This window comes from Oryx dammah, unplaced genomic scaffold (genome assembly GCF_014754425.2).
Source record: "Oryx dammah isolate SB20612 unplaced genomic scaffold, SCBI_Odam_1.1 HiC_scaffold_13, whole genome shotgun sequence".
Lineage (NCBI taxonomy): Eukaryota > Metazoa > Chordata > Mammalia > Artiodactyla > Bovidae > Oryx > Oryx dammah.
The window spans coordinates 56,684,360-56,707,949 of record NW_024070197.1 but is presented as its reverse complement, the minus strand read 5'-3'; the positions used below and the strand labels follow the sequence as shown (position 1 = coordinate 56,707,949).

At 51.6% G+C, this 23,590-nt stretch overlaps 1 protein-coding gene across 1 annotated transcript in view; it reads left to right on the top strand.

Annotated features, from left to right (window-relative positions):
• BCO1 (beta-carotene oxygenase 1) overlaps positions 1 to 21,888 on the top strand; it is a 30,467-nt gene extending 8,579 nt beyond the window's left edge. The window contains exons 4-11 of the mRNA XM_040253565.1: positions 1,301 to 1,448; positions 2,961 to 3,108; positions 5,532 to 5,755; positions 7,700 to 7,957; positions 14,950 to 15,055; positions 17,067 to 17,161; positions 18,472 to 18,583; positions 21,154 to 21,888. Coding sequence (XP_040109499.1) covers positions 1,301 to 1,448; positions 2,961 to 3,108; positions 5,532 to 5,755; positions 7,700 to 7,957; positions 14,950 to 15,055; positions 17,067 to 17,161; positions 18,472 to 18,583; positions 21,154 to 21,383 — 1,321 coding nt within the window. The 3' untranslated portion in view covers positions 21,384 to 21,888. The remainder of the gene's footprint in view (positions 1 to 1,300; positions 1,449 to 2,960; positions 3,109 to 5,531; positions 5,756 to 7,699; positions 7,958 to 14,949; positions 15,056 to 17,066; positions 17,162 to 18,471; positions 18,584 to 21,153) is intronic.
• Positions 21,889 to 23,590: the final 1,702 nt, after the last annotated feature.

Genomic DNA, 23,590 nt, shown 5'->3' with positions numbered 1-23,590 from the left:
ATGGTCTCTATGTACTGAATGGGAGATTTCCAGGATATACTGCTAAGTGGGGAAAAAGGAAAAAAAGTAAAGTGTAGAAAGAGCATATAATATGCTGTGATTTGTGCCATAAGGCAGGGGATATCTAGGTTTGTTTTCGAATGTGCAGAAAGCCTGGGAGAAGGCATGGGCGAGGTAGGGAACCAATGGGAGGAAGGATGGGGGAGATTTTCAGTTGTATACATTTAACATTATCTGGGTTGTGATGCATATGAATGCTTTACACGTTTTGAATTGTTGGCCAGGGAATCAGGCCAGTGGTCATCATCTCCTTTCTGATACGCTTTAGACTTAGAAGCGGTACATCAGGGGTAGACTGGCCTGGAGACGGAAGCTGGTTTCTACTTCTCCAGAACTGACATCATCTCTCCAATCCCAGCTTCCAGCGCTGGGGGTCCGGCAAACAGCAGGCTGGAAACACCCATTGCAGACGGGGGAGGAGCCAGGGGGCAGCGGGAGGGAAGGAATTGAAAACCGCAGCTTGTGCGGCATCCTCGCTGTTACAGTGATTGCCAGTAGGGGGAGCACTCACCAGTACACGGGGCCAAGTCTTCCTGCTTTTGTGTTTGCCTGCTTCCCTGGTGGCTCAGAGGTTAAACCGTCTGCCTGCAATGCGGAAGACTTGAGTCTGATCCCCTGGAGAGGGAAATGGCAACCCACTCCAGTATTCTTGCCTGGAGAATCCCATGGACGGAGGAGCCTGGAGGGCTACAGTCCATGGGGTCGCAAAGAGTCACACACGACTGAGCGACTTCACTTCACAATAATCAAATGATCAGTTCTTAACTCAGTTTACTTTCCTTTTTCAAAGAAACGAATTTCTTGGACAAAGTTGAGGTAACGAGGGTGGACTCTCATTCCTGCTCAAAGCAGAGATCAGCTGCTTTTCTAGTTTTGGGGGAGCCATTATGCGTATGTGTGTGATTTCTATAGAGCTTCTTAAAATACTTGAGAACCGTCCACCAGCTCTTGATGGCTCTGGTGGGGGAGACCTTTGGATGTGGGGAGCTGGAGAGGGCTCAGTGGGCAGCCTTGCTGTCCCAGCTGACTCCCTTCTTAGCTGATTGGATGTGGTGGTGCTTTGGGTTAACTCGATCTCTGGACTGTCAGATTCCTCAAATGACCGGTTGTGACCCAGCACTTTCCCTCCCTTAGTTGAAGTAGAGTGTTTTAAGTGGTAGGCAAACTAAAGCCATCTGGAGTAGAACCTTCCAGCTGAGTGGACACAGTGGTTGACTCGCTGACTTGCTTTCCTCCCCAGAGCTTTCTCCTACCTGTCCCACACCATCCCCGATTTCACAGACAACTGTCTGATCAACATCATGAGGTGTGGAGAAGACTTCTACGCGACCACAGAGACCAATTACATCAGGAAGATCAACCCCCAGACCCTGGAAACCCTGGAGAAGGTATCAATGAATCTACAAGCAGGCTCAGTGCCTGACTTAAGGAATGGACCCTCTGCGAGGAGGCCAGAAGGCTGCAGGCACTCAGAGAGGAGCCCCCTCTGATCCCCTCGTCTCGGGCATCTTAGCACTAGATTCTAAGCTTCCTGATGGCAGGACTCTGCCCTGTCATCTCTGTGTCTGAATTCGTTCCTAGTACTCCCGTGACAAAGGAACACAAACTAGGTGGCTTAGGTCAACAGAAATGTATTCCCCCACAGTTCTGAAGGCTGGAAGTCTGAAATCAGGTGCTGGCAAGCCCTGTTCTCTCTGAAGCTTCTAGGGAAGGAAACTTCTTTGCCTCTTCTTGCTTCTGGTGGTCGCCCCTTGGTTTACAGATGCCTTGTTCCAATCTCTTGTAAAGATACAAATCACCCACCCTATTCCAGAATGACCTCATTTTACCCCTGTTTCCAAAATACAGACACAAGCGGTTAGGACTTACTTCAGCTTGCCTTTTTGGAAACTCCAGTTAGAGCCTTGACAGTGTGGACAGCCCTCAGCACTGAGTGGACCCGCAGTGGAAATGTGAATGAATGACAGTGCTGGGCTGTCCAGGACTCCCAGCAGCCCCGAAGAGGGATGCGTGGGGCAGAGAGCATGGGTGCACGTCAGCGCCCACACGGAGGCCTTTCCTGGGCAGAAGCGGGTCTACATTTTTGTGAAGATCAGTAGACCCACTTCAGTTTTCTCCAGCTGCCTGTTCAAAGCCTTGATGTCTTTGCAACACATCTTAACGATCTGTTAGAGGGAGTGCTTTATCTTAGCCATGAAATCACATCCAGCTCCTCTGAAGCTAGGCAGGATAGGCCCAACTAAGGAGCATTTTCCACAAAGCTGCAGAGAGGAATCACTAGGTGAGAAGGAGGTAGCGCCCGACTTTCGGCTGAAGGTTGTGCTGTTCTCAGGGAGGAAGGGCGGACAGCTGGTTTCCTGGCCACCCCATTGTGCTGTGGTTGTGGCCTGTTTGGAGTCGGGATCATTACTGAGGTTGTTAGTCAATGTTTCCCTTTGACCAAATGCTTTTTGTAACCTCTCTGTTCCCAGAATAACCCTAGGAGAGAGGCCTGGGGATTTATGCCTCTGTGGGATACAAAAGGGGAGGATTTAAATGACTTCACCAGGGCCAGGATTAACACTCAGGCTGCCTCTCTGCCCACAATGTTACTTGGAGCTCTCTGTGGTGAGGCATTGGGTTTCCTCACCGAGGCCACCCGGCGGGGCCAGAGAGGAACAACTGTCAGAGAACACACGTAGCTCACCAAGCCTCCTGCAGCGTATGTGCTGTGGGAGCCCCCACAAGGTTACCTCAGGTCACAAGAGGAAGCATCTCCTTTAAAGGCAATGTCTTCCTTATTTTCAGGTTGGGAGATGTGCAAAAATAGCCGTCATCTCCCTGAGCCTAGAGTCAGGCAGCTCTTGGCGGGACTTCACCCACTCCCCCTTTTAAAAGCAGCTGACTGTTGTGTTTTGCAGCTTGATTATCGTAAATACGTGGCTGTAAATCTGGCAACATCACATCCTCACTACGATGCTGCTGGAAATGTTCTCAACGTTGGCACATCTATCGTGGACAAGGGGAAGACAAAATACGTGATCTTTAAGATCCCTGCCACAGTCCCAGGTGGGTCATTCTGGGGCTGTGATGAGGCATGAACACCAAGGGTGGCTCTTTGGGAAGAGTTCTGGTTTTGGTTGATGGCACAACACTCATCCTGATACATGCCCACATCGATGACTCAGAGGACCATGGACTCGCTTTTCTCCTTTAGGAGAAAAGGGACGATGCTACATTTCCTTTGCTGTTCCAACCTCCTTTTCTTTCGATTCCTGTCCATTATCTCATTAATTTACCCGTTAATCATGTGTCTATCAATCTGTCCCCTGATGTTGCCATCCATCCATCATCCATCATCCATCCTTCCTTTCATTCATTCGTTTTCAGTTTTCTGACAGACCTCCATCCATCAGGGCTGTGGTGCTCTCTCTCATCCCAGCCCCCAAAGCCAGGCTCCCTGTGTTGTTCAGGGAGCTCAGGCCTGCTGGCATCCACTCCAGACTCCGCCCTGCTCCCTGGGCCTTCTAGACGTTCTTCACTCAGGCCCAGGAGTCTGGCATGGCGCCCAGGCTGATTGTGATTGCGCGTTCCTGTGGGGGAGAAGGGTGGGACTCCTAGCCCTTATTTGGGCAGGACCCTCTCGAAACCACACCCAGGAGACCAGGCCTCCAAGGGCGGCTGTGCGGGCTCCAGGGACAGTGCAGAACTGCGAGGGTGCTCAGCTAGACCTTCCGGTTTAGGAGGACGGGTTTCCATCCGAGATTGCTCCTGGCCCCTCCCTTATCATTCTGTAGAGCACCCCCAGTCCAGCAAATTCCAGGCTCCACTGGCAGACGGGAGTCCCTGGGTCACACAGTGCAGCGAGTGCTTTTGTTAAATGGAACCCCGGTTAATTAAGCCAATAAAGGGAAGCGGGGTCCGGCTCGGGACCCTAGAATGTCACACCTGAGGGTAGACGAGCCATTTGAGTTTCCACTTCAGGTTCCTGAGGACCGGGAGCCCCAGGGGATCGGGTGACGTCCCCACGGCTCACAGCAGGTACCTCCGCACCTGCTCCAGGCTGGCGCTCCACCAGGATTCACACCTGCCTCCCGCCTCCCAGGCCAGGGTGCCTTTCCTTCCCGTTTGTTTTGTGTTCCATTTGTTTAGTGAAGAAAAGACCTACCCCACAACCCGACAGCCTGCCTCCCACCAGCCAGCTGTTTACAGGGTGCACAGGTGGCCACGGGAACGGCAAGGACGCTTGCGTGTAACTCATTAATGTAACTCATTATAACCCAGCCCCAGGCCTGGGTGGGGAGGCCTTTTGGCCAGCGGGTGACTCATCTTTGCAGATGAATAAGGAAACCGAGCAGTCCCGAGCACCTTCGCGCTGGGTGCCGGGCAAGGTGCTTGGCCTCCTGCAGTATTTCCTTCAGTTACCCCCCTTCCCTCTAAGGGTTGTCCCTCCAGGAACAGAGGAGGTGGCCAGGCTGAAGGGACTGTGTCCTTTTGGCTTAACCCTGTGCTTTTGGCTGTCCCGCCAAGCCTCAGTTTCCCATCTGTAAAATGGGAATCATACAGCCGACTTGACTGTCACACTCTGTCACATCAGCATAGGCACTTGGGCTCACTCCTAGGTGTTTCAGAACAGGCAACGCCAAGAGAAATTCATAGAAACTCTGTGAAATGCATGTCAGACAATGGACCTCAGCAACATGTCAAAGCTTAACCTTGGGAAGCTAGCCCATGGCCCCGGTGTGGCTCTGCTTAGTCGCTCAGTCGTGTCCGACTGTTTGTGATCCCGTGGACTGTAGCCCGCCAGGCTCCTCTGTCCATGGGGATTGTCCATGGGGATTCTCCAGGCAGGAACACTGGAGTGGATTGCCATGTCTCGCTCCAGGGCATGGCCTGGGAGACTGACGGAAATACAGAGCCGTGGGCCCCGCCCCACAGGCTGAGTCAGCCTCCACACTTTGTCGTGACCCCCCAGACGATCTGCGTGCACGTGGAAGCTTGAGGAGCATTGCTCCAGAGCGGGGGTCAGCAAATGTTTTCTGTAAAGGGCCCCAGTGTGACTATTTGAGACTTTGCCGGCTGTGTGGTCTGGGCCACATCTGCTCGACTCTGAATCCTGAAGGCAAAGCAGCTGTGGACCCTGCAGGAGGCGGCAGCGTGGCCCACGCTCCAGATAAACCTTTATTTCGGAAGCAGGTGGAGGCCGGCTTAGCCCCAGGCCAGAGTTGCCGACGCCTGGCCCTGAGGACCAGAGGCCCAGGGGCCTTGAGCCTGGGGAGGTTTTAGACTAAACCAGCCCCCCGGGGCGGGTGGTGGGGAGGTCCGGTCCCTGCCTCAGCTGGGCAGCAGCCCTTCGCCCGGTTTGCTGTCGACTCTCAAATGTTCTCCTCAGTGGGGCGGGCTGAGGGGCTGGGCTGTGGGAGGCAGTGGCCCTGTGGTGTCCTTGGGGGGCGGTCAGGTCCCGGCTGCTCCTGAGGCTGGCTTCTCCCCAGGGGGCAGGAAGGAGGGCCGGAGCCCCCTGAAGGATGCAGAGGTCTTCTGTTCCATCGCCGCCCGCTCCCTCCTCTCCCCGAGCTATTACCACAGCTTCGGAGTCACTGAGAACTACGTCGTTTTCCTCGAGCAGCCTTTCAAGTTGGACATCCTCAAGATGGCCACGGCCTACATTCGGGGCGTGAGCTGGGCTTCCTGCCTGGCCTTCCACGGGGAGGACAAGGTAAGGCCCGGCCGGGAACCACCCCCCTCAGCCCCAGGACAGCCAGAGCCAGCCGGAGGTCAGCAGGCAGGGGCGGGCAGCTCAGCAGGGGAGGAAGTGAGCTCCCAGGCAGTGTCCCCAGAGGCGCCAGCCAACCTTCCAGAAATTTCTGAGGCTGGGTGGGCCTTCACAGGGGTCCCAAGTTAGGGCAAGGGGCTCGGCATCATCTGTTCAAACAGCACACGAATGTAGAAAGCAGCGGCCAAGTCCCCTCCTCCTCCCCATCCAGCCCCGCCAGAGGGCCCTCCATTGAAAATTCAGCACCCTTCTGCTCCCCTTTCTGTGCTCCAGGAGCATCCTCAGGCACCGATACAGAGGTGTCTTTGTGGCCGCCCCCTCTTTAATGCCTGCATTCTCAGGGAGGAGAGGGAGCAAAGCAGCTCCCTGAGGTCCCTCCCCTGCTCAGAACCTTCTACAGGTTCCCCATCTTCCCCAGAATCAGACCCACAGGCCTCTCTCACCGGCCTGGGAAGGCCCTCATCACACTCAGCCCAGCCTCTGGCTCCCTGCTAAACCTCAGACCTGCCGCACATATGTTCCTGCCTCGGGGCCTCTGCACTTTCTGCCCCCTCCACTGGAATGCTCTTCCCCAGCTGGCTTCCTCCCCTTATGAATCCAGGTCTGGCTCTAAGGGCCCCCCACCAACCCTGAGGTCCCCCTAGCTGTCACAGACCCCTCCCCACTACCAGGCTTTCTCCACCTCCCACCTCATTTTCCCGGCCGTGCTCCGCCATCATCCTTCACATACTGTACATTTGGTCACTGACCCTTGGCCTCACCCTGACTGGACTATAAACTGCATGAAAGTGTCAGGGGTTTATCTCTCTAGTTCCCCCCAAAATGTGTCAGTGTTTGTGGCATGAGTGAGCTGGGCAAGGGGGCCGTCAGGGGGCCAGCGGAAGTGGGTTTGCTCTGGGGGACCTGGAGCATCAGGGACCCATAGGCCTCCAGGCTGCAGGGATCCCCCGGGGATCTCTGGCCCCAGAGAGTCCCGCAGTGAGAGCCTCCGAGCCCTGGCAGGGCTTTGAATGCATTTGGAGAGTTTTCTGAGCAGTCCCTGCAGCTGACCCTAGGATTGGGTTTATGGGAAAGAAGTGCCTGTCACTTCACCCTGTGTTCATCTCCCAAACCCACTGTCCCTCCTCCTCTGCAACACTCAGCCCTCATCACCCCCACTTAACTTCAGAGCTTGATTTTGGGGAAAGAGACAAAGGGACGATGAGCCAGAGGAGGTGGCTGGAGCTGCCCCTCCCTCCTTTCAGAGGAAGATGGTTAGGCCAGAGCTGCCAACAGAAAGAAAACACCCCTTCACCCTCGGATTAAGCAACTGGGGCTGCAGACTTGGCTAATTGCCACCCAGAGCAATACTGCCTGTGATACCCAGAGGTGTGTGCGGAGGCCTACTGGGCTGATATCAGCTTGACTAGGCTGGTCACTTGGCACCTTAGCCCTCCAGGGCAGCCCGGTTGCTGGGACAACCTGCAGTGGGCTGGGGTCAGGGGAGGGGGCCCAGGATGGGGCTTCAGGGGCTCTGGCCATGGGTGGGACCTGAAGAAGCTGAGAAGGCTGGCACTGACTGGTTCTCCCCAACTTGGCCATTGCCGGGGAGCTGGCCACTGCCGCCCACCTGGATCTCAGTCGAGTGAAGGTCAGGGAGAGGCTGCACTTTCAGGGGCCTCCCTGAAAGGTCTGGTCCTCCAGGTGAGGCTGAGACCCAGTGCGGCAAAGCTTCCCTCCTCCCCGTGGTGAGGTTTGCCCCCTGGAGTGGGACAGAGAGGCTCAGAAAGGGCAGGGGTTGCTTCAGGGTCCCGAGCAGGTGAATGGTTGGCTGGGCCTTGTTCCCACCCAGTGCTGCAAGTGGGGCTGGCAGAGGGAGAGCTGAGCCCCGGCTGCATCTCCTTTCAGACTCACATCCACATCATCGACCGAAGGACGCGGAAGCCCGTGCCGACCAAGTATCACACGGACCCCATGGTGGTGTTTCACCACGTCAACGCCTACGAAGAGGACGGCTGCCTCCTGTTCGACGTCATCGCCTACGAGGACGGCAGCCTCTACCAGCTCTTCTACTTGGCCAACCTGAACGAGGACTTCAAGGAGAACTCCAGGCTCACCTCCATGCCCACCCTCAAGAGATTCGTGCTGCCCCTCCACATGGAAAAGGTAATGGCTTGAGTTCTGGGGGAGGTGAGCCCACTCGGGAAGTGGCTTTGGTCCTGATTTCATTGACACTGAAATTCAAAATGAGGTGTTCTTAGAGAAAGGCAGAAAATGCTTTCATTATTTTTCCAAATATTGAACATATTCATGGTAGAAATTTTAGAAAATATAGATTAAGTGAAAAGGAAAAAAATCACCATAAGCCCATTGCAAATATAGTTGTATTGCCTCCCAAGTCTCTCTCTCTCCGTAGATAGACAGGCAAATAGACAGGAAGATATACATACATATTAGTATACAATGATATATATGCATATAACATATGCATATTGTATATATACATCACAGCTGTTAAAAAGTATGTACAGTATGATTTTCTTTTCTAAAATTAATATATAGCATGTAAATATGTTTTTCTTAATTTTAGAGAGAAAATTGCACTGTGCATAATTTTTAACAGCTTCAATGAAATATAACTCCCGTACCATACTATTCACCCATTTTCACTCATTTAAAGGGTACAGTTCAATGGCTTTTAGTATATTCACAGAGTTACACTACAGTCAATTTTAAAGTATTTTCATTTCCCCCAAAAGAGCCTCCCCCATTCCTTCCGCCCACAGGTAACCACTGCCCTGCTTTTTGCCTCTCTGGATTTGCCTATTTGAGACATTTCATAGGAATGGAAGCACACCGTGAGCAGTCCTCTGTGGCTGGCTCCTTTCCCTTAGCACGTTTTCAGAGTTCATCAGTACTGTGACGTGTATCAGTGCTTCTTCTTTTCATGACTGAATGTGTACATACTATTTTTTGTGCTGCTTTCTGTCCTCCTCATGTAGCTAAACATCTTTCCATGACATTAAATATTCTTCTGTGACATAATTTTAAACATTTACCTGACAGTCTGCGGTGGGGATTCATCTCCTGATGTTGAACAGTCCTGTTCTTATATTCAAAATGACCACCGGGCCAGACATTACCGTCAATTAGGGTGCTGCTGCCTAGGCTCTGGGCTTGGTTTTAAAGGCTACAGAGGCTTCTGGCTCCAGAACTTCCTTACTTCATGACTTAATTAATTTAAATGAAACCCAATTGAGTTCAATTCAATTTTGATGGTTCATCTGTACTGAACACGCTCTCTGTACCAGGTACGTTGCTAAGCACTTAATGATCAAAACGTATGGGAGAGATCCACACGTTAGCCTCATTTTACAGATGAAGAAACTGAGGCTCAGAGAGGTTAAGGAATGTGCCCAAGGTCACATAGCCTGGTAGCAAAGCAAGACTGGCTCTGAGCCCTTCCTTGGAGCTGGTAAGGGGTATAACTCTGCAGATCTCCCCAGGGGGTCACCTTGACCCCTCACAGGGGCCCCCTGCAGGCCTAGGGAACAGGAGACACTCCTACCTGCCCAGGGAGGCTTCCGCCACCCCCCAGACCCCTCCCAGCCAGAGACCCTGGGGCCTGCACTTGAGCCCAGCTTCGTCAGACCACAGAGCCTGGTCCTTTCTCCTCTCCAGCATCTCCACCTGCAGTCACTTGTGTGTCTCTGTCATGATGCTCACTGTGTTTCCTACCACTTCTGTTAAATTTACAAAATCACGTTTTCATTTAAATCAACTCACCCTTTCCCTAACTCATTTGGAAGGGAACCCATGACAACCCAGGGCAAAGCCAGCGTTGCGTGCTGCCAAAGGAGGAAGCGATGAGCACGAAGTGCTGTGATGAAGCACAGGTCCTGAGCACTGGCCTGATGCTGTTGCTCTTGCCAAGACCCGCTCTCTTCCTTAAAGAGAACACTGGGAAAGTATTAAGTGTTAAGGGTATAGTGGCACCTAACTGAGACGCTCTCCTTGACCCAGTCGGGAAGATTGGAAGAGAAGGGATTAACTTTCTCCCGGTGTGATTCAGGGCTAACGAGTGAACGGCTGTGCCCTACAGAATCTCCACCTGAGCCCCTGGCCTCGGCGCTCCCCACTCTGGAAAGTTCCACAGTGCAGCACTTGGAGCATTTCCTGGCTTCAGGGTGCAATGGGGGCAGGGTGGGGGGCTGTCACCCAGAGGGTGAGGCCTGAGGCCGACCTTTCACCCTGCCTCACAGATCTCAGCCTGGGGTGATGCACAGAGAGGAAGCACTCTCCCCCCATGCCCCCACTGCAGGATTCTGCAACATTTTAACAAGCTCGAGAAACAATCTGCTTCCTTGGAACCAAGCTAAGAAGTTTAGCCTGTACAGTTTAAACAGGCGCTGCGTGAACCATCTGCAAAGAAAAGTGAGCGCTGGGAAGGGTAGCTCTGGTCACGCTTTTTAATTGCTATTTATTGTCCCTTAAAAAGTCTTCTTGCTTCACTACATGTGGACAGGGGAAGACTGAGCAGGCATACACGCCTGTGTGTTCAGATCCAGCAGCTCCGATTCCATCCCATCCTCAATCTACATTATGGAGGGGCCTTGGGGGCGGGCAATGCCACATTTTCTCAAATGCCCTTCATTCTGGTGCCTTTGCACGTCGCTGTCCCTCTGTCGTCCTCTTTCCATGAGTCCTCCATTCTCGTCCCGGCCGCAGGTCGGACTGGCCTGGGGCCTCCGGGACCACCAGTCCAGTGAAGGCAGAAACTCCAGGGGAAGGTTTGGGGTGGGCATGGCTCCCAGGCACCCCCAAGACCCACCCCAGGATCCTAGTTCCTGCTCATCCTTCAGGCCTGGCGTCCTGACTCCCTCAGTGGGTTTGTACATTCCAGTGGCACCTACCGCTCTTTGCTCACATTGATCTCAGGAGTAATGAGCTTGTTGGGTCACCTCTTCCTGTGAAAGCTCTCAGGGGGCCCGGACTCTTGGTCTTGTCAGCCATTTATCCCCTGCACCCATCACAGGGTCTGGCTCTCAGTGGGTTCTCTTGAAGCCCTTAGATATTTTAAATGAATGAATGAGAAAGGTGATGCAAGTTCTCTCAAAGGACACAAGGCTTTCCTTTAGCATTTGGAACACTTCCGAAGTGGAAAGCGCCTTCCATGTAGAATGGGCTAAAGTGAATGAAGTGTGTTCAGAAGTCTGAGGCCTCCCAGCTGTCCCAGATTCTCTGGCATTTGGGCCAGCTGGGGTCAGAGGAAGGAGAGGCCTGTTGGTACCCTTGGCCTGTTTGTTAGGGTGGCGTGGGGGTTGTCTAAGGCAGGGCTGGGCCTCCCGGGGTTTGGGTGGTGTGGCCTGTCTGTGCCAGCTGCCCTGCCCTCACCCTGCAGGGCTCTGTGTGCTGCCATGGGGGTGGCATCTTCGACCTCAAAGGGGTGGCTCCAACTCCTGGCTCCGTGGATTTGGTTTGTTTTGTGTTCAAATAGCAAGAGAAGCCCCATTCCTCGAGGGCCCCTTTTGCGCTGGGCCCTCTGTTAGATGCCTTTTCTTCTCTTAGGCCCAGGCCAGAGGGGCCCCTGTTCTGGCTTTTCTCCAGTGGCCCTTCTCCACAGGGTGAGGAACCCATGGGGCCACAGGGTACCCACCCAGAAGGGCACCCTCCCGACCCCAGCCGTAACCTGGGATCCCTGAGTTCCTTGCCCAGATGTCCCACACCTGCCTCCTGCCTGCCTCTGTCCTCCTGAGGGCAGACAGAGCTGCCAGTGTGTCAGCCTCAGGCCCACGAGGAAGGCAGGGAGGCCAGGGCTTCCATGCAGGGAGGAGAAGAGGGGGTGGGGAGCCTGGGCCCAGAGGCCGGCCTTCATTCTCCCCTGCAGCCCACTCCAGAAGGCCAAGGAGTCCTGGAATTCTAAATTCACATGCGTCCTTCCAGACCCAGCACTGTGCACTAGAAACCTGCCGCGATGAAGCAATGCTCTCTGTCCAACGCAGTAGCCAGTAGCCGCTGGACTGGATGCCTGGGCTATTGAAATGCAGCCAGTGAAGCCAAGGAATATAATTTTAAATTTTACTGAATTTAAATTTAAATAGCCACCTGTGGCCGGAGGTGGTTGCCTCACCCGGGCAGCACAGTTCCACAACATGTTGAATCTCTGTGTATAAAGGAAGGGAAGATAAAATGGTATTTGACTTAACCATTCAATATATGTGGACACAGGGTTGGCGGGCCTCTGTGCTCATCCTGGGTCCTGCAAATGTTGCATGAGTGCTGAGTCACTTCGGTCGTGTCCGACTCTGTGCGACCCCATGGACTGTGGCCCACCAGGCTCCTCTGTCCATGGGGGTTCTCCAGGCAAGAATACTGGAGTGGGTTGCCATGCCCTCCTCATGGGGCTGTGTAATGGTCTGCATGCTCCTCACCAAATCTGCATGTGAGTGCTTGAAGTTATTTGTCATCCCCATAACAACAGATGAGAGAGAAAGTAATGTGCCCAACGTCGCAGAATCATCGTAGGATTTGAGCTGGGATTTGCATGCTTGTCTGTCTCATTCCAAGTTACTAACTACAGTGGGTTTGGCCCTGGACCAGGTGTTTTCATAACCATTATTTAATTTAATCCTAATCACGGTGTTCAGACGCCAGTCGAAGGAACCTTCGCTTGCACTCGCCATCTGTCCAGAAGTTACAGATTGTCCCCAGTTTTACAGACGAGGAAGCAGGCTCCAGTTCACCTAGTCTCAGGGAGGCCTGCTCGAACTCACGAAGAAACCTATAGAGTCAGATTTCACACCCAGGACTGCCAAACTTCAAAGACAGTGTTTTTGGGGGATGACTGAGATTAACTGCTTTTCCTGGGAGGTCTCCCGCATTGAAGAATTTCAAAGCCAGTCTGCAAGATTTTATTGAATTCTGGCTGGAGAGCGATTTCTTCCCAAAGTCAAGCACACTGGTCACAGAAAGCAGCCGAGTCATGCTCGTTACTGCTGTGTGTGGAAAAATTCACGGTCCATGCCTCAACCAGTCTGACCAGTTTCATGCTGGAGCTAGAAAACATGTCTGCAGACCGCCTCCCTGAGAATCAAGCCCAGGACATGCACCAGAGGCCCGTGGCTGCTGCCTCGTGACTGCAAGGCAACGGGCAGGGCCTCTCACTGTCTGTGAGGCTGTGCGCACAGGCGGAGGCAAACAAGAGCTGCTCCCAACAAGACGCCCAATGTGCTGGGCGCTGGACGGCTGTTTCACGCCCTTTGTCTGATTCTTACAACCACCTGCAAAGCACATGTTCTGCCTCTCGAGAGTTGAAGGAAAAGCTCATTAAGGCATACATTCACACATTCCTTTAGCAGTTGCTTCTTAGGAGCTGCCTGTGTGCCGTGCACCGGGTGAAATGTGGTCACTATCTTCACAGGGAAGACAGCATCAGAGAAGGAACCAGGTCCCTAAAGGAGACGATTACAGTGTGGGACAGTGCACCTTGGAGACACTGCATACTGGGCTGTCAGGGAAAGGGACGTTGGAGCTGAGACCTATGGGAGGGGATGGACCAGCCTCAGGGCCTTTGCACCTGCTACGCCTGCTGCCTGCAGTTCTGCTGCTGCTGAGCAGAACTGCAGTGTAGAGGTCTGGGCTCAGCTTCTGCTCCCCTACTGTGACCTTGGGCAAGCCACTTTCCTACCCTGGGCCTCAGTTTCCTCCTCTGTCCACTGGGATTGCACTAAACACATCTCAAAATTCAGCTTCTAAGATGCAGTAAATGTCCTGCCTTCCTAGCAAAAAGCTGCTGTTGTTCAAATTTGTTGTTTTTGGGTAGTCGCTAAGTTGTGTCCGACTCTTTTGTGACCCCATGGGCTTTAGCTCACCAGGCTTCTCTGTCCATGGGATTTTTCCAGGCAAGAATACTGGAGTGGGTTGCCATTTATCGATTTGTTTTAATTATAAAAACTTGTTTGGAGACATTTGGAAAGTCGAGAAAAGTTTAAATGAGAAGTCAGGCATGACAGTAATTCTCCTCCTGGAATTTCACAAATCCTGGTGGTCTTGTTCCTCATCCCCCTCCCAAGTGCCCAACCTGAACTCACCTGCCAGGGGTAGTGGCAATAACAATAATAATATAATAATACAATTATGTGATCAACAGCAGTTAACATTTATTTAGCACTTACTGTTAACCTGGCCTTCTTGTAAGCCAACAGCTAGGGTTATTTTAGTTAATTTGCATGATAACTCAGAGATGCATATACTATTTATACAATGCTTGTGCTATACCTCATTATACAGGTGGGGAAACTGAACTTCAGAGATGTCAAGTAACTTGTTCAAGTACCATAGCAAGTGTGTGGGACACAGAGAGTAACTGCTGCTCGATAGATATTTAATTGATTGTGTTATGTCACTCTCCCAGGTTAAAGTACTAAACCAAGTCTTGACTGTCACTTAAGAGCGAGAGATGTCCTTCATAGATCTTCTTTCCTCCCAAGTAATTTTTATCTCATGTTTGTTTTTCTTTCCTGCTTGTTTTTCTGCTATTTTTTCATAGAAGAAATACTGAAAATCTAAAAAAACATAGACAAAGAAATTAAAGTCTCCATCACCCACCGCATGCTCTATTGTTACTATTTGGCACATTTCTCCCAGGCTCTTTTCAATGTGATTTCTTTTCTTTTTTAACACAGCTGAGCTCAGACCGTGTCTGCAATTCTCTCTGCTGCTCTTTCACTCGGTGTTTCCCGTGTTATTATGAACTCTTTATAAACACCTTTTTAATAACTGATGCAGCCTTTGACAAGTGAATCATACAGTATTTAAAAAGCGAGAACTTATAAGAACTTATAAGTACATTATTTCACTAATAAGTACATCCATTTCACCTGTGAGTGATCAGGCAGCCCAGAGCAGAAGAAAAGTTCCAGGGTTTCGGAGCCCCCTTCCACAACCTACCAGCTTTGCCTTCTTCAGGGAGTCACCTCCAGTCCCCGATTCTCATTTTTAACTGAGAGCACCAATCATGTGATAGCTGCTTCTGGTGGCTAGTGTGAGGCCAAAACCAGATGACAGACACTGAAGCATTCTTTTAAACATGCGCACATAGAGCAAGTGTTTGCTCCGGACAACGTTTTGATTTATTTGGAAAAACTGATCTCTTTCAGAATGCAGAAGTGGGCTCCAATTTAATCAAACTGTCGTCTACAACAGCACGAGCCCTAAAGGAAAAAGATGACCAAGTCTACTGTCAGCCGGAGCTGCTCTATGAGGGTAAGACGCATCGCATCTTCTCTCGTGCGTTTAGAGGAAGGGGTGAGTGTCGTCTTTACGGAGCTCCTCCTTCCAGTGCAGAGGAGCTGTGTGTGGACAGGGAGGGAGAGGAAGGCTGTAGGGCATTAGGCATTGTATTGGAGACCCTTCTCTCTCAAGCACCTTCACACCCCTCCCAGCACTGGGGTGGTCTCTAGACCCAGGAACTTTCATGGCTGGCCTTTTGAATGCTGCCATGTAATTTTTTGCTTTCTTTTAAAACATTTATTTATTTATTGCATTTAAATTTTTGTACACTTTTTAGAGGTTACTTTCCACTTAGTTATTCCAAAATATTGGCTCTGTTCCCCATGTTGTACAATCGTCCTTGAGCCTGTCTTACATCCAATAGTCTGTACTTCCCTCTCCCCACCCCTGTATCACCCCCTCCTCCCCGCTCCCTGGTAACCACTAACTTGTTTTCTGTCTCAAATGCTGCCGTGCATTTACAAAAAATGCTCGACATCGCTCATTATTAGAGAAATGGAAATCAAAACTGCAGGGAGGTATCAGCTCACACCGGTCAGAATGGCCATCATCAGCCAAAAAAACACAAATCTATAAAAATAAATGCTGGAGAGGGTATGGAGGAAAGAGAACCCCCTCTTGCACAGTTGGTGGGAATGTAAACTGATTCAGCCACTGTGGAAAACAGTATGGAGATTTCTTTGAAAACTAGGAATAAAACTACCATGTGACGCAGCAATCCCACTGCAGGGCCTACACCTGAGGAAACCACAGTTCTGAGGCTGCCGTGTGCTGGACAGCACAGCATACGCGGCTCTCCACCTGGGCGCACTGAGAGCGCCCTGCAGAACAGGTGCTGTCTCCTCTGGTGGCCAGAGGAGAAAACTGGGCCTCAGAAAGGCTGTGTGACATGCAGAATGTAAAGCCCCTCGGAGAGAAGCCACAGCCCCCGGAGCAAGGCTTCCCAGCCCAGCGCTGCGGACGCGGGGCGGAGGGGGCGGCACTGGGCATTGCAGCTGTTGAGCAGCGTCCGGGGCCTGCAACCCGACTGAGAACCACTGTCTTAGAGCAGAAGTCTGTGGAACAGGGCCTGCGCCCCTGTGCTCAGGCTTGTCACCAGCACGAGACAGGAACCTGGCTCAGAGTAGGCTGTGCTCAGTACGCAGGTGAGGATTGAACTGGCCTGCTCAGGACATGGCTGGGGAGTGGAGGGGTCGGGCTCCAGGGGCCCGGCTCCCCACATCGCTGCCCCATGCCACGGGGCGGGGACTTAGAAATTTAATTTGACACAGCAGACATATGTAAATATGTATACATGGACATGGGTGAAATGTGAAGGCTTTTTTGGATTACAAAAGTAACAGATGTAATGAAATTTTCACATGAGAAACTTAGAATGGAAAATATAAACTATGAGCCACAATAAGGAAGTTATCAGCCCAGCAGCACTCCTAAACTTTTCCTCTACATTTATAACATAGTGGTGATGATAATTCTCTAAGCAGCCTTTTACATCTAATGTTATGATGGGGACATTTCCCCATGTTACTAAAATTCTTTGTAAACATTACTTTTTATTATATGATTTCATGAGATTTATTTAAATATTCCCCACTGATGCTTCCTCCACGCTTCAGAAGCTTCTGTTCACACCCACAAACATTTGCATGCACATACTTTTTTTTTAAGAGCTTTTAAAAAGTTGCAGTGGCCTCTGATTTTAATCATGTAATTCTCTTTGATTTCTATCTTGGATAATTAAAGATGTTTATACACTTAAAAACCAAGGTCTATCTTACCTTGCTCCCGAAGCTTCTAATAGAGCTGGGGTAATTATCCAAGGTTCCCTCCTCCTGTCCTTTGACCAGCCTTGATCCAACTCAGGGCCTGACAGGAGTTCAGGGATCCTGGCTTGGGAGCCATTTTTGTAGAAAGGGTGCCACAAAGGGCGGGTGGTCCCAGCCCTCCTGAAGGGGGCTCTGTCAGCCGTGTCATCTCTCTCCAGGCTTAGAACTGCCTCGGATCAATTACGCCCACAATGGGAAGCCATACCGCTATGTCTTTGCGGCTGGAGTCCAGTGGAGCCCCATCCCAACCAAGGTACTGGTCCCCGGCGGGTGGCAGCCTGGGATGGTCATGTCTGTCTGCAAAGCTGAGTTCTCAGGGATGTCAGGACTGAGATGCCCTTGGGGATGGGGGTAGGTCAGAGAGTGAGGTCAGTTTGGGACAAAATACGCTTGAACCAATGACGGAGCATCCAGGAGATGGAACTGCACCTAATGGGCTTCACTCAGGTAAGATGTGGTGGCCGGAGTTTATCCATCGATTTCTTTATCAGATGCATGTTTGTTGAGCACCAGCTTAGGCACCCAGGAAAAGCAAGTGAACAGGAGGATCCTGCTTCCTGCCCTCAAGGAACTCTTTGTCCCAGGCAGGGAAGGTAGAGCTGAAACTTGGAGGATTTATTTTGCTTTTTAACATTTTTTTATTCAAGTATAGTGGCTCAGTGGTAAAGAATTCACCTGCCAATGTAGGAGTCGAGGGTTCATTCCCTGGGTCCGCAAGATCCCCTGGAGAAGGAAATGGGAACCCACTCCAGTGTTCTTACGTGGGAAACCTCATGGACAGAGGAGCCTGGCAGGCTACAGTCCATGGGGTCACAGAGTCGGACACGACTTGGCAGCTCAACAACTGTAACAACGGGGCTGATCTACAATATCACGTTAGTGTCAGGTGTTCAGCACAGGGCTTCATATTTGGTTCTTAAACTGCTGTTTGTTGGACACTTGCTGTTTCCCAGGGACCATGCTGAGTGCTGTACAGACATCACTTTTCCTTAGTAGCTACAGGTTTTAGTAAGAAAGTGGGAAATCTTTTTTTAAAAAACACAAGCAGTGCAGGAATGGACAATGAGAAAAATTAAGGTTCCCACACGCACATCCCCATGCCCCGAGTCACTCCCCATTAATCCCACACCCTAAGGGGAAAGAGGCTTGTTAGAGACAGAGAGAAGGCCAGGGACTCGAGCTTGGAAAGCAATAAAGAAAGCACATTATGCTTTAAAGGCTGGGCATTGAATATATCAGATTATCTGATATGTATAAAATTTGCAATATAGTGCCCAATACCAGATAAATCCAGGGTTCTTATTTCTTAAAGAATTCAGAGTGTATATCAGCTCTGCTGTGGCGGGAAGGCCTTAGCTTAAAGTTGGAGAAGGAAGGGAGCTGCTTTCCTTTCTGTTTTTGTGCTGACCAGAGGCAGGTGTCATCTGGGGCGTATGCTCGCTAGTGTGAGGTCCCCATCTGAGGCGCTCACCCCTTCTCTGGGGCCTTGATACCTTCCTGTTTGCCAGGAATGAGCACGCTCTGCACCCATTCATTTCGCATTTCTCCGCTTTGCATGCGCAGATAATAAAATACGACATTCTCACCAAGTCCTCCTGGAAGTGGGGAGAGGAGCACTGCTGGCCGGCGGAGCCCCTGTTCGTGCCCACACCGGGTGCCAAGGACGAGGATGACGGTAAGGCCCGGGAAGAGCAACCGACCTGCTGCACTGTGCGTGTGGTCACCCCTCAAACCGAGACACCGTCCGGGGGCAGCGACTCCGCCCTCATCACACAGCTGGTGCGGCCATGCTTTGAAGTCCAGGCGGTTCTGAGTGCAAAGCGGTAGGGCGAGGGAATCCCCAAGCCCACCCCCACTTCTGACATCAGCTGCAAGTTCAGGGGTCCCCAAGACCACTCTCAGCTTCAGTAGGAGCACCCACAGAACACACTGAAAGCTATTACACTCGCGGTGACGAGTTATCTCAGCGGAAGGGTACAGACTGAAAGAGAAAAGGCGAGTGGGATGGAATCCGGGAGAGTCCCATGGGTGGTCTCCGGTGGTTCTCCCTGCGGGAGTCACGGACCACTCCCACTTCCCCAACGACCCCCACGGAGCGAGGCCAGCCAGGGGTGCTCCCTCAGCCTCGGAGCCCGTGTGGGGAGTGGTCGCGCGGACCGTGCTGACTTCCAGTCTTCGCCACTCTGGAGGTCGAGCTGACGGCTGTGGCCCAAGTGCTAAACTGCTTCCGGCGGGTCCCACTCTTTGCGTGCCCATGGACGGTCGCCCACCAGGCTCCTGTGTCCATGGGATTCTCCAGGCAGGAACCCTGGAGTGGGTTGCCGTGCCCTCCTCCAGGGGACCTTCCCGACCCAGGGACCCAACCTGCACCTCTGATGTCTCCTGCATTGGTAGGTGAGCCCTTCACCACTAGTGCCTCCTGGGAAACCCTGTGGCCCAAGGCCTCCTCTGAATCACTTTGCTAGGCCGGGTTGGATGGCACGGCCTCGGGTAAACAAAGACTCTCTCATCAGACCAACAGTGCAAGGACTCCGGCGACATCTCCCAGGGGCAGAAGGAGAGACCTCCTTTTGGGGGAGACTAACACAGAAGCCCACTTCCTTTCCACAGGGCAACACTGCCCTGGCCCAGAGTGTGGAATCTTGGTTTTAAAATTCATTGCGGTGGCTGGGTCAGAACTTGTAACTCCTCTGAGCACATAAACTTTCCAGAAAGTGAAAGTGAAGTCTCTCAGTCGTGTCTGACTCTTTGTGACCCCATAGCCTGCAGCCTGCCAGGCTCCTCTGTCCATGGGATTTTCCAGGCAACAATACTGCAGTGGGCTGCCATTTCCTTCTCCAGGGGATCTTCCCAACCCAGGGATCAAACCCAGCTCTCCCGAATTGTAGGCAGATGCTTTTTACCGTCTGAGCCACAGGGAGCCCCTCGAAAAGCTCATGGGATTCCTCTCCTGTACAGGTTTCCACCTGACCAAAAGGTCCTTTCCCTCCTTGATTTTGCCCCAGAAATGCCCTGCCCATCCCCCTGGGGATGCCAAGGGGGGTAACTAGAAGCTTAGGTGGGGCTGCCAACTCTTGGGGGGAGGGCAGGCTGCCCGCTGAGCCTGCCAGCTGCTCCCCTCGGGCGAGAAGGGAGTGGTTTTCTACCTGGGAGTGTCTTCCTATTGACCTGCACGGCACCGTGTGCCAGGCAGGGGACCTGTGTCAATGTTGCCTCTAGGGTGGGGGCCGGTTGCTGCCACCTCCTGCCAAGGCTGGCCTCCCCCGGGTTGGGCGTGTACGCCCTGCATATTCTCCTGTGGACAGGAAGCAGCCTTGTCTTCATTCCACCAGAGGAAAGGCTCGGAGCCTGAGGTCACTTACCCACGGTTGCACACCCAGTACGTACACAGGGGAGGGTTTGAGTCCAAGCTGATTTGACCTCAGCTGTGCTCAGTCACTCTGAAACCCAGGAGGCCTTGGGAAGAATCAGGAATATTTGCTGGAAGTTTATTGCTCTATTTTGTTTAGCCCTCTGTCCCTTTGAGAGTGAATATTTAGACTATTCTCATTTCACAAAGGGGAAAGCTGCACACACATGAGGTGGATTGGACTTATTCAAATGCCACTTGAATGCAGCTGGTCTGAGTTTAGGCTAAGTGCAATGTTGAAGCTGATTCACTGTAACTGGAATTTCTAAATAGTAGGAAAATAGCCATTCTTCTGTATGTGCAATAATTCACAAAGTGCTTTCATAACTGACCATGCAAGATCCTCTCAGCAACCCCCTGAGAGTGGGGAGGATTATCCCCACTCTACAGATGAAGAGACTGAGGCTCAGAAAGGTGAAGGGACAAGCCCACCCAAGCCTTCTGATTTCCCTGGCCTTTCCCTTCAGCTCACACAGAATATCAGATTCACTTCCCTTCTGTTTGGATTCAGTTCAGTCTCTCAGTCGTGTCCGACTCTTTGCGACCCCATGAATCACAGCACACCAGGCCTCCCTATCCATCACCAGTTCCTGGAGTTCACTCAAACTCATGTCCATTGAGTTGGTGATGCCATCCAGCCATCTCATCCTCTGTCGTCCCCTTCTTCTCCTTCCCCCAATCCCTCCCAGCATCAGGGTCTTTTCCAATGAGTCAACTCTTCGCATTAGGTACAGTCAAAGAACAGGGAGACAGAGCTGAGAAACTTAGCCCCCGCCCCGGCTGGAAGAGGTTCGAGGCTGTGCTTTTACAAAATGTCTCTCTTTGTTTCCCCAAAGGGATTATCTTATCGGCCATAGTCTCTACCGACCCCCAGAAGCCGCCTTTTCTGCTGGTTCTCGATGCCAGAACTTTTACGGAACTGGCCCGTGCGTCCGTCGATGTGGAGATGCACCTGGATATCCACGGGCTGTTCATCCCAGACGCAGGCTGGGACCTGGGGAAGCAGGCCCCTTCCCGGGAGGCGCCGGCCAGGGCTGCCGCCGGACGAGAGGCCCCACGGACCTGACGAGCCTGGAGGCTTTGGTCCTGGGGACCAGCTCTGCCCAGCTCATGGCTGGTCCCGCCCCGGGCGAGGTGCAGGAGAGGTGGTCCTTCATTCCATTTCGCACTTACTCTTTCCGCAGCTGCTTTGAGTCAACATTCTGAAAACAGAACTTGTCAGTATCTTTTATTTTATTTTGTCCATGAGGACCTTGCTTGAAAGTCAATCAAATAGTTCTTGATTAGCTCTAGCCCTTCTAAGAAAGCCCCCTTCCTTGAGCACAAAGACCGTGGCCATGAATCAGAAACTGTATTGTCGCATAACCATTGTCCCTAGAATGGGCACATATGACCCACTGGAGAAGAGACCCAGAAACATTTATCATTGCTCCCCCTTCCCTCTCCACTTTCCAGCGGACCTGGTCGTGAGTTCTAGCTTTCTCAACCAGCTGACCCAGAAGGCGTGTGCTTTGTGGTCATTCCATGCAAGGCATGGCATAATATAAAATAAAACTTTAAAAGCCCTTTCAGACCTAATTTTATTTTTCTATATGGCTTCTTCCTCTGAAGATCTTCTAAGGCAGAAAAACAGAGGCAAAGACAGGCGCCTCATGGTACACGCAGGGGGCCAGAGGGCTGGTGTGGGGGTCCCCCACTGCAGGAGGGCGTGGAGGGGCTGGGGTCCAGGACTGAGTCCTGTCTTGGCTGACTGAGAGCCAGGGCATTGAGGTGCATCTGAGCCATACAGGACAGGAGCCCCTCGGCAGTGCTCCCTGGAGACTCATGCACGTCGTTTGTTTTCATCCAAGTTGTGTCCTGTGTTGGATGTGTTTTATTCACTACTCTACCCTCTGCACCTAGAAAACTTCCTGGTGGATCAGGCTCTCAATTAAATATTTGTTGGATGAATGAATTCCGCCAACAAAGAAATCCAACTCTGTAATGTACCAACAAGAAATGGGTACTTTTTTTTTCTTTTAAAGAAATGCATATTTTACTGAAGGTCTCCCAGGAAGACCAGGAAGGTGGTTCACATAGAGACCAACGATGACGCCCCAGGTTCCTCTTCCAGCCATCCTTGGTCTCTCTTTCTTCCCCTGTTGCTCCCTCAAAACCTCGTTTACCATTCCATCATTTCCATTTCAGCTCAGCTCATGGAGCCCATCAGACAAAAACCCAAACCCTGGGGATGGCAAAATAAATAAATAAACCTTGGGGATGGCAGAATGAAGACCATCTGCTCTTCTCCTCTGGGGACGTCAGCATCTCCAGTATTGATAAGATGGATTGGGAGGAAATGTCAACCATGGTGGCCTAAGAAACATGTGATGGAGGCCTGCATCTGGGTGGCAGGAACGGAAAAGAGTTAACAGATGGGACAGTTACTCACCTATTCATTATTTTACTTTAAATATTTGAGAAGAGGGTGGTATTTAAAAAATGCTTCCCCACCTCTATTCTACTCAATTCTCATTGCCAAACAGTACCCAGATGTGGCCATGAAAAAAGGGCACAGTTCGGCATGGAAGAAAAGTATGTCATGGTTTATTTGCCTTGCTTAGGAAGACAGGTGAAATACCAGACCGATGAGGAAGCCTGGCACACCACGTCTTTTCTCAGTTTCAAAAACACCAAAGGTCAATGCTAGGACATCCGATTTATCTCGATCCTGAATTCCCCTGTGTTTCAGACACAGGCCAGGGTGATTAGCTCAAAAGGCTGCAGGAGTCAAGACGCACGCACCTTTCTTGAAGCCGAGACCGTCTGTCTTACCCTGGGAGCCTTCCTTGTTATGCTTCATGCGGGTGTAACGCGTGACCAGGAAGTTCTGCAGGAAAAATCACCAGGGATTTGCTCATTGCTTGGATAAAGCCACAGCATTTCACAAGCCCTCTAAGGGTGTGTCAGGTACGTGGTAAGCCTGCAAATGTTTGACCACTAACTTTTTCCTTCCAGGTTTTCTCTAATCTGATCCCACCCCAGGAATAAGCTAGGTGTGTACATGGACATGTCCTTAGTCGCGCAGTTGTATCCAACTCTTTGCATCCCAGGGACTGTAGCCCGCCAGGCACCTCTAGCCATGCGGATTCTCCACGCAAGAATGCTGGCGTGGGTAGCCCATCCCTTCTCCAGGGGATCTTCCCGACCCAGGAATTGAACTCGAGTCTCCTGAATTGCAAGCAGATTATTTAGCAGCTGAGCTACCAGGAAATATCAACTCACAAAAGATAT